The sequence below is a fragment of the Microchirus variegatus genome (assembly GCF_963457635.1).
Source record: "Microchirus variegatus genome assembly, chromosome: 17".
Lineage (NCBI taxonomy): Eukaryota > Metazoa > Chordata > Actinopteri > Pleuronectiformes > Soleidae > Microchirus > Microchirus variegatus.
Genome location: NC_139818.1, coordinates 13,804,574 through 13,815,157, shown reverse-complemented (window position 1 = coordinate 13,815,157; position 10,584 = coordinate 13,804,574). Strand labels below are relative to the sequence as shown.

Sequence of the window (10,584 nt, the reverse complement as noted above, 5' to 3'; positions counted from 1 at the left end):
CAACACCATCTTTGGCTTCTTGATATCACCTCAGGCCAAAACCAGCATTAAAACAAGTAAATTCAACATGTAAATACATTTATTTTCAAAAGAGAGACACAGTGTCAAAAAGCCACGTGCAGCTTTACCTTCTCCTCTCCTTGTCGGCTGTCATCGTGTCCAACAGGCGACTCTCTCCGGTGTCATGGTGTGAACGTTGGCTCAGAAAAAGAAAAGAAGGCGGCAGCAGGAGTTCACAGCACAGCAGGAAATCTCCCCCACTACACTTTGCACCATCACAGGCAGTGGAATTAATCATAGGCAATTAGCGGCACCAAATGTCACAAGGCAAGTGGTCCCCTACCTCACAGATGACTTAATCAGACTCCTAGGAAGCACCTCCTCTTCTCTGTCAATGTGCATCACACACACAGTAGAGGCACCCAAAACTGAGAGCACTGATAGGTCACCTGACCACTCCTTCCTCCACCCTCTCCTCTCTGCTTCTCCTCTTTCACATAATTTCAAGCATCCTTTAAGATTAGCCTCTGAGGATTAACACAAAGCAAAAAAAACAACAAAGTAGACCAAATAAATAAATAAAATAAACAGAGAAGGAGGTGAAGGGGAAGAAGACACACAGGAGTTGGGGAGTAACGTCGACAGCTCAGTGTTTTTATTGGAATCAGACCAGACAGGACTAGCCTGGCTGTTGCACTACATTTTGGCACAGAGTAAAATTAAAGAAGTGTGACCAGGAACAGCCTTACATCTGGGTGCATGAAGCTTCACTACACTCTGACTCTACTGCACACAGAGCAACCAGCTCGCCTTCAGATCACTCTACAGTACAACGCAACAACAGTCCTTCTGTGTCTGTGTGTGTGTATGTGAGAAAAACAGTGAGAAGAGCAGGGAGAGGTTCAAGAGAGAGAGAGAGAGAGTCTGTATGTGGTGTTTTGTGTGAGTGTGTTTGAAATGCGAGGTAATTCAGCTGCTGGTTCTCCAAATGTCATTTTACCCAACTGTAACAGACCTATAATAGTATATAGTATGATACACAAAGGTTTCCTCCAGATACACTTTACAATAATAATAATAATAATAATAACAATAACAATAACGATAAAAAAGAGAGAGAGAGAGCAATAAGAAAGCCATTCTTGAAAAAAAAAGCAAAAGTCAGAAAAGTAAGTGGTTTTTGGCTGAGCGAGACAGCTGACAGTGGGAAAAGGGGAATTGGTGCTTTTGAGGGGAAGAGGGAGGGAAGAGGTCCTGAAAACACTGATGGTAACTATAGAAATGCAGAGGACAAAAATTCACACTCTTGACAGAAATAAAGATGCATTCACACACAAAAAAATTTACATTCACAGAAGAAAAAAAAACGTTAAAACAACGCCCACAGGCCAGCACATTCTCGCCGGCGGGAGCGACGCGGACTCTGAAACTAGCAGATGGATGCGATAGCTGGGGAAAAAAAACACGTGCTTTTCACCGCTACACGGGCCACCCGTAACACTCTGCTCCACATAATTAGTTCAATAGCCTGTATCTTGTATGCTCGACATTCACTTTGTACACAGAGGGAAGGAGGACAAGATGAAAGCAAGATTACAATCATACAACGATCAGACCACAACCCGACACAAATAAAAACATTTCGAGGGGAGAAAAAAACAAAACAAAAGGGACAAAAAATAACACGTGAAAAACATAAAATATATAGATAGTCAGGGTATTGCACAAAGGGTATTTGGCCCTAGCTGGTCCACATTAAGGACAGTAATAACACAGGTGGGTGCTTGTCCATGCGCCACGATTCTCCTTTACTAGCAGACAATACCAACACAATACAGCCACTCAACACAGGCTATATACAGAGCTCTGCACCCAGCACCAACAGTCCACATGTATACAGGTGCTGGGGAGAGAAGCAGAGTGTGTGTGTGTGTGTGTGTGTGTGTGTGTGTGTGTGTGTGTGTGTGTGTGTGGTATTTGTGTGCGAGTGTGTGTGCATATGCAGTAGCTCGTAGGTATGTGAAAGCGTGTGAAAATTTGAGATTGTGTGTGTGTGTGTGTGTGTGTGTGTGTGTGTGTGTGTGTGCGTGTGTGTGTGTGTGTGTGTGTGTGTGTGTGTGTGTGTGTGTGTGTGTGCGTGTGTCTGTGTGAGATCCTGTGCACATGGGAATGTGTGCGATTGCATGTGCAGGTGATTGAATTCATGTTCATATTCATATACATATACATCATAATTCATATTCATAATAAAACCCAGGCAACAAGAACAACACAATGCAAGTAAAGAATATTCCAAAAAACAACAACAACCAATAGCTTCAAAGTAAAGGATTGTGTGTGTTTGTGTGTGTGTGTGTGTGTGTGTGTGTGTGTGTGTGTGTGTGTGTGTGTGTGTGTGTGTGTGTGTGTGTGTGTGTGTGTGTGTGTGTGTGAGTGTTTTCTAAAGGGATTCATGGTTCTAGTGTCAGTGTGTGTGTGTACTTATGTGTGCCAGGTTTTAATGTTGTGTGTATAAGTGTGTGTGCATGCATGTTACTATGTGTGTGTGTGTGTGTGTGTGTGTGTGTGTGTGTGTGTGTGTGTGTGTGTGTGTGTGTGTGTGTGTGTGTGTGTGTGTGTGTGTGTGTGTGTGTGTGTGTGTGTGTGTGTGTGTTAGGTCTGTGTTTCCTCAGGGGCGCAGTAGGAGAAGTCCTTGAACTCCTCTTGGTTAATCTGTCGGATGATGGCCTCGTCTGTCGGCGTCAGAACGGGGTCTTCCTTAGTGAAGTCCTGGTCAAAGTTATTCACATCTCGCTTTGTCTTCTACATTGGACACACACACACACAGAAAAGCAGAAAGAGAGAGAGAGAAGGGTTGATGAATGTCTAAGAAAAGAAAGTTTGCCAGGTCTAGTATCATGAAAGTGATGTTAGAGCGACACCTTCTGACTATTAAGATGTACTGCATGTTATGATAAAATTATTCATTTTTCCCATGTATTACTGATGTGATGTCATTCCAAAGCATAGAAAATAGGGCTGAACGACTTCAAATAAATATATACGTAACTGCGATTATTTTGACAGGAATTTATATGATTCGCGTGCTGTGTGACGTGTGCAGATCTGTGAGAAACAAAGATGTCCCCTTCAGACTGCAGAATAAGATGTGTAAAGATCGAGACTATAATTCATCTAAAACTCTAAAATGTTCGATAAAATCTCAATAAATTGTTCAGGCCTAATACAAAATTATGAAAAATGTTATTTAAAATTAAATAAAACATAGCTAAAGTTACATATGTAGGATTACTAGAGCTTTTTTGGATAATAAAAACACAAAACTACAAAAAACTGTCCGTCTGAGATACATTCCCATGGTGCAATAGTGGTCTTATGATTTAAGTTTAGTTTGACTTGTTTAATGACAAATGGCCACTACAGTATTTCTATAGATTCCACAACAGTAGTTTAAAAGCTTTTTACTGCAAACATAGGCCAATGGGGGTTCTTGAGGCTGACTCCACAACATGCACTTGTTTTTCATAATGTGCTCATAAATTTAATCTGGATTATGTGTCTTTGTTTTCTGCTTGTGTTTTAACTGTGTAAATGTGTAACTGTTGAGTGTTTTGTGCTCTATCTTGGCTAGGAGTTGCTTGTTCTTAATCTCAGTGGGATTTTCCTGGATTAATAAAGGTTGAATTTGCAGATAATTTGCCTGATCCACTTTTTTGGGTGAACAAATGCAGGAATTATGTAAAGTAAGCACATTTTCTTCAGATTTACAGTTTTGCAGGGAATTAAGACATCGGTGTATGTGTGACTATATGTCTTAATGTGTGTGTTTCTTACAATTCGGGGTTTAAAGGGTGGTTTGACTTTTCTCTGCTCCAGCAGGACCCAGTCAATCTCTCTGAAGAAGGGATGAGTCTTGATGGCCTCCTCACAACCTTGGCTCACTACGCAGCCCAAGCGCTTGGCCGGGTTCTTGGTCATGAACTATACACACACACACACACACGCAGACACACACACACAAAAGCATTATACACTTTTAGAGATTAACCTGTCTGACAAAAACAAACCCTTTTAAAAAAAGATGCTTCCAGTTGAGGTTTCATGCATAAAATAATGAGGACAAAAACAGGATGAAGGGATGAGCAAAAAGCATTTCAGCGCTAATAATAGAGTGGAGGCATTAATGGCTCTGTGAACGATACAAACAAAGTGGTGTAATGGCAGAGAGATGAAAGAGGTCAGCAAAGGCCTGGTGTTATTTTCTGTGACTGAAAGTATCCACGATCACATCACTGCACTTGGAGCACTTTGTCATTTACTGTGGGTTTTATGATGCCACTGTTAATACTTTATCACTTTTTTTGACCGACTTTTTTTTTTTGTTCTTCTCCGCATCCGAGAAAACGTGTTAATTGCACTTTAAACGAGTGTGATTCATGCTGAAGAGAAGAAGAAACGACGGCGTGATCGAAAGATCACAATAGAGTGAGAAACTCCTTAAGACAACGAGTGAAATCTCTTCACAAAGACGTTTTAAAATGTGCTCAAATTGTAATGTGAGTTTCTAAAAAAAAAGTGATTGTTCATTACACAAAGCATAGAGCCAGGTCTGCTGATAGTCTTGCCTGTGCCCGGGACAAGATAATATTAGACGGGCCCACCAACCCACAATAAATTAATATTTACCATTTAAGAACTGGGCTGATTATTGATAGTCTGTCTCCTCATCATTTCTCATCCTTTCTGCTCCATAATCTCTCTTCTTTTTTTCAAGATTTTTTTTTTTCCCCCTTGCTCCTTTAAGTTTTGTTTTATAGTATATTGTCATCCCATCTGTGGTATTTAGTGCACAAGTTGACTTTTTCTGTACTTCATAGGAGAAAATCATAGTAGGCAAAATAAGGCCTTTTTTTGAGGCACTTTATTATCAAAGTCCCTATAATTTTTTTCCATTCATTTAGGAATATGTCAAACCCTTGCCCCTTGCATCTGCTGACAATTCCTTTGCCCTCTCTGAGAAATCTGAATGTAAAATGTTCTGTCCTCTTCAGAACACAAAAGAAAACTTTTTTTTGCAAATACAAGAAAAGGAAACCACAAACAAATAAATATAAATAATAAATGACCACATAAAATCATAAGATAAAAGGTTTTTTTCACATCCTCACACTGACATTGTGTTTTGTTTGCGTGTGGGGGAAAATAAAGCCCCAAAGAAATCATGCGATACATCAGGGGTCACCAACCTTTTTGAGATGAGAGCTACCTTAAGGGTAAAAAATAATATGGAGGGCTACCACGTTAACATTTTTTTGTTTGTTTACCATTTAAATGATTAATATTATGCATTTAACTGCATACACATTCATTCCAGTGCTTACTCCTAACGATTACCAGTTTTTATAAACAATATCAAAGATATTTTACTGAGCCATCATACGGATACATGCAAGTGAGGTGAAGTGAAGTGACCCCGCGGGCACCATATTGGCTGCCTGCGGGCTACCAGGTGCCCGCGGGCACCATGTTGGTGACCCCTGCGATACATGGTCTGATGGTCTGAAAATACTAAAACAGGTGTATCTCTGTGTGGTGACGACACGTACCGCTCGCAGGATAGAAACAGCCTCTTTGCTAAGCCACACAGGATACAGGACGTCGTCATGGAGGATTGACTCGAACAAGTCGTCTTCATTGTCAGCTTCGAACGGAGGCTGTCCGGCCATCATTTCATACATCAGCACCCCCAGGGCCCACCAGTCCACCGACGCTCCGTACTCCAGCTCCTGCAGGATCTGAAATTAAAAGAGGGATTCAGATATATATAAGATATGGAAAGATGCATTAGATAATTACACCAAGGCAAAAGTCTAAAGAGACCTGAGTGTTGTAGAAATGTGGTCAATTTATGGCAGACAATACACGTTTATTTTAGAAATTGCACAGTTCTTGAAACCTTCTAGGTGGGTGTCCACAGTGCCTTGAAAGTCAGCACCTACGATTTACCTTTTACTTAGGGAACATGGACTTGAAACTCACAAAAAAAGACAAATAAATCATGATAATCTTTATGGAACTTCCAACAATCAGTCAATGGATAACTGTCATTAAAATCATTCTATGTATGGAACGTATGACCTCTACTCTAAGATTTCAGAAGATAAAGGTGAGGCTCTCTGGGAAAATGAGGACACATACCTTCAACAAAACTTGCTCTCCGTTTCAGAATTTTGGAAACACTTTATAATAAACACACACTATTAGCATTCGTTAAGCATTAATAAATATTGAATTCATCATTTATAATGCATGAATACTCATTAGTATGTAGTTTATAAACACAGTTATAAATGTTTTACTGATTCTGTGTTTCACTATGGGATATCGCCTTGGCGTGAGCGACCAGGAATGCTCCAATGACACCACGTATGTCTGTGACTGACAGGTCGAGCTGTGCGGGGGCACCGCCCCCTTCTAGTGTCAAACTCTGCACATACTGTACATCAGTTTGCACTGTGAATTTACAACACACAAAATGTTGTGTTTTGTTTTTGGACGGGTGAATGTGGCAGTACAAATGTATAAAAATAGAGAAAAGAGGAAAAACGAAATCAAGACTATTACTGTTTTCTTTATCTAACATTATAATGTAACCAAACCTAAACCACTTTTTTCCCAGGTGAAAACAAGTGTTTATGGGCATCTAGCTGGCTTTCTTAGCTGCCTTCTTCTTTCCATGCTTACATCACTGGTATATGCTATTGTCACCTTGTTGTCTAATCAGCATGAGGCTTGTCGTCCTAGGCTCCCCCCCCCCCCCCTTTTATCAGTGCTGGAGCTCTCGTTTCATCACCTTTCTATCTCCACTGCTGTAAGAGTTAGAGATGCTTAGCTTCAGAGGAGCTGATACCCCTTAAATGGATTGGCTTTTTTCAGACTAGAGGCTACATATAGTTCACAACACAGTTCAGTGTAGGGTAAAATCTTAGCGGTGTAAGAAAATGTAGATATAATAATATATTATATATAAAAAGTGTCACACTGTTTGGATTCTTTGAAGCACTGTATCAATATATGGGAAATATTGTTGACAGTAGATTTGTATTTTCTTCTTCCCTCAACTCTTCTGACTACACAAATATATATATTTTTTAATTATTGTTTATGCATTTAACAAAGCTATTTTTACTATTAGAGCTTTTCTTATAATCTACACTACCGTTCTAAAGTTTGGGGTCAATTAGAAATGTCCTTATTTTTGAAGGAAAAGCACTTTTTTTCGATGAATATAACATTAAATGAGTCATAAATACACTCTTGTTAAAGTGGTAAAAGACTATTCTAGCTGCAAATGTCTGTTTTTTAATGGAACATGTACATAGGTGTATAGAGGCCCATTTCCAGCAACCATCTCTCCAGTGTTCTAATGGTACATTGTGTTTGCTAATCATGTTTGAAGGCTAGTGGATGATTAGAAAACCCTTGAAAACCCTTGTGCAATGATGTTAGCACAGCTGAAAACAGTTTTGCTGGTTTTGACGAAAGGGCAAAATTATTATTTTGAATAAAAATTATTATTTCTAATCTTATCAATGTCTTGACTATATTTTCTTTTCATTTTGCAACTCTTTTGATGAATAAAAGTGTGACTTTTAATGGAAAACCCCCCAAAAATGTTATAGGTGACCCCAAACGTTTGAACGTTACACAGTTGAGCTCACCTCAGGAGCAATGTAGTCAGGTGTGCCACAGAAGGTGGTGGTGGTCACTCCGTTCATGATGCCCTCTTTGCACATGCCAAAGTCTGCCAGCTTACAGTGTCCCTCTGCGTCCAACAAAATGTTATCTAGCTTCAGATCCCTGCAAGCGAGAGAGAGAGAGACGGAGACAATGAGCACCATCTGGTTTCCACAGCAGTTGTGCTCACTGCGAAAAAGTGAGCATGCAACGTGAGAAAAACCCACGAGAATCATCACGTTATGCAATTTAAGTGGTGTCATACACCTTCTGGTGTGCTGTGTCCAACTAATGAACTTTCACACACTAATGAAATTCCAGGACAGTCCAAAAGTTCTTCAAGTAAGTTGTCAATTCTACAGTCAATTTGAAATAAAACATATTTCTAGCTCTAGAGTGTGTTGATATTTGCAGATAGATAGATTTAATTGTCCCTTTTGTAAAAACAGCACCGCAACATTTAACATCTATCCCACACATCAGCAACACCTATTACAAACAACAATAATACTGCCAAACAACAACCATTCATTTCACAAATAGACCTATTACAGTGCATCCTCACACACAGAGCTTCCAAATACTGATCATGCAGTTCTGTTGTTCAGCCATCTTACCAGATATGGTGACAATGCATTGTTTCCTTTTAAGAGATGAAAAGTAATGTGAATATACGAGCGGTGCTGCAGGTGTGTACCTGTAGATGACCCCATTACGGTGCAGGAACATGAGGGCTGAGGTGACTTCGGCAGCGTAGAACCGAGAGCGAGGCTCATCAAACTTCCTGGATCGCTGAATCTGGAACATTAGGTCTCCACCGTTCACATATTCCATTACAAAGAACAAACGGTCCTGCAGTCAGGGAAAGACAAACAGGTATGAGACTGAGGAAACACAGAATAACTATCAAGTCAGCGTGTTTGTGTGCCGTCTGGCTCTCTCTCTCTCTCTCGCTCTCTTTACCCGTGTCTGGAAGCAGCAGTAGAGCTGAGTGAGGTAGGGGTGTCGGCGGGCGAGTGCCAGGATTCGCTTCTCGGTCATGGTGCAGTCGACGTCATCGTCCTGCAGGATCACGTCCTTCTTCAAGACTTTGACAGCATAAACCTCCTCTGTCCCCTTCAGCTCTGCCAGCATCACCTGAGAGGGAGAAGACATTGGAGGAGGAGAAGGTCGATGAAGAAGGTGCTGCTCATGTTTACTGTAAATGTTTTCTGTGATTTTGGTTGTTGTAGTTTGCCTCAGTTTGGACTTTGCGAACAGATTTGTTTGCTGCGTCCATTATCTGGAAACAGGCTCTGTAATGCATTGTTATCAGACCTGACTGAGGGTGTGTTTCTGAGTAACAGCAGCAGCAGCAAAGGGCCGGGTCAGGGCAAGTGGCATGTATCCCATCAAACTGCTAGAATTCACTTCTGAAATGTTGTTTTTCAGTGGTACAGTCTCACTTCACAATCACTTCCTGTTTTCAGTGTGACACGAGATTTAAACATAGCTGTACCGAGAATTACGGAGTCATTGTGTGAACTCATTTGACGGCGGTTTGAATGTGACAGACACTTGTTTATATACAACACACTACAGCTTTGCATCCATCCATTTTCTACCGCTTTATCCTTCACTTGAGGGTCGCATGGATGATGTGCCAATCTCAGCTGACATAGGTAGGTGGGGTCACAGGGCCACATATAGAGATAAACAACCATCCATTCACGCTCACACCTATGGTCAATCTAGAGTGTCCTGTGGAAGGAAACCGTAGAAATCCCATGCAAAATCCATGCAGATGTATGAATTCATATCAATAATATTGTCATCGTTTCCTGTCTCCTAATTTACTGTGTTTGTGTGAGTGGTGAAAGGTTTGTGTTTGCTGAAGTAACACTTTGTTCTGTGAAATGTAAAAATCTGCAGTCGATGAGTAAACACCGGCGCACCTTGCCGAAGCTGCCTTTGCCGAGAACCTTGATGAAGTTGAAGTCCTTCAGGGTCCTTCTCTGACTCTGTCCGTTCTCCCTGGCCACCGACGAGGAGGACATGGAGGAAGAGGAGGTGGTGGAGGAGGAAGAGGAGGAGGAGTGTTGGGGTCCCTGCTGGTCGAGCGAAAGCGAGTCCTGCAGGCGCTCCAACTCTGCCAAGTCTGTGGGCGTCAGCGGAAGAGCAGATCAGACATCAGTGAAAACAGCCTGACTGCACTTTTTCATGTCACTGCTCGGTTCAGAATTGTCAACAATGTCTTTTCAAATGTCCCTCCATCCTCTGTTATAACCTGAGTAGACTCAGTGTGAGCATCTCTGACCAGAGGGATTAAACAGCAGCTGTAACTGGAAGTGGCTTCATCATAGGTTGGCTCAGTAAAAAAAAAATGGGAATCCTTCCACCAAAGAAAAAGTTAACTTTCATTTCAGAGCACGATGACTAAGTAACAAATGGTGGTGGGTGGCGGGGGATAAGTCCTACTCTCTGTAAAACATGCGTATAGTCTTATCTAAAAGGACAATGTAAGAAAAAAAAAAAAGAAAAAAGATGCAATAATATTATTAGTGGAATCAAATGACCGTCTCTTGCTGATAACATTAACACAGTAAAACTACATGCTGGTAAAAACATCTCAGAGGACTTTGAAATGTCTCTGTGTTTGTGTCAGATCTGCATCGTGTGATGCTGTGTGTGTGTGTGTGTGGTGTTCAGTGTTACCCTGCTGTGAGGGGGAGGTGGGGACAGCTGGCTGACTGAAGCTGTTCTCCTCAGTCTGAGTGAGCTCAGGAGGAGACTGAGGAGGGTCCTGCCCTGGAGTCAACTGCAGAGAGAGAAGAGACAACATGACCGTTCCTTTGAGCTCTTCAAAAA

At 41.2% G+C, this 10,584-nt stretch overlaps 1 protein-coding gene across 1 annotated transcript in view; it reads right to left on the bottom strand.

Annotated features, from left to right (window-relative positions):
• Nucleotides 1-2,652: 2,652 nt before the first annotated feature.
• Nucleotides 2,653-10,584, bottom strand: part of prkcea (protein kinase C, epsilon a) — a gene marked incomplete at both ends in the record, with an annotated part of 36,688 nt that continues 28,756 nt past the window's right edge. Inside the window, 8 exons of the mRNA XM_083903575.1 lie at nt 2,653-2,802; nt 3,835-3,981; nt 5,607-5,795; nt 7,722-7,860; nt 8,435-8,589; nt 8,701-8,874; nt 9,672-9,874; nt 10,432-10,534. Of these exons, the coding sequence (XP_083759701.1) occupies nt 2,653-2,802; nt 3,835-3,981; nt 5,607-5,795; nt 7,722-7,860; nt 8,435-8,589; nt 8,701-8,874; nt 9,672-9,874; nt 10,432-10,534 (1,260 nt within the window). The remainder of the gene's footprint in view (nt 2,803-3,834; nt 3,982-5,606; nt 5,796-7,721; nt 7,861-8,434; nt 8,590-8,700; nt 8,875-9,671; nt 9,875-10,431; nt 10,535-10,584) is intronic.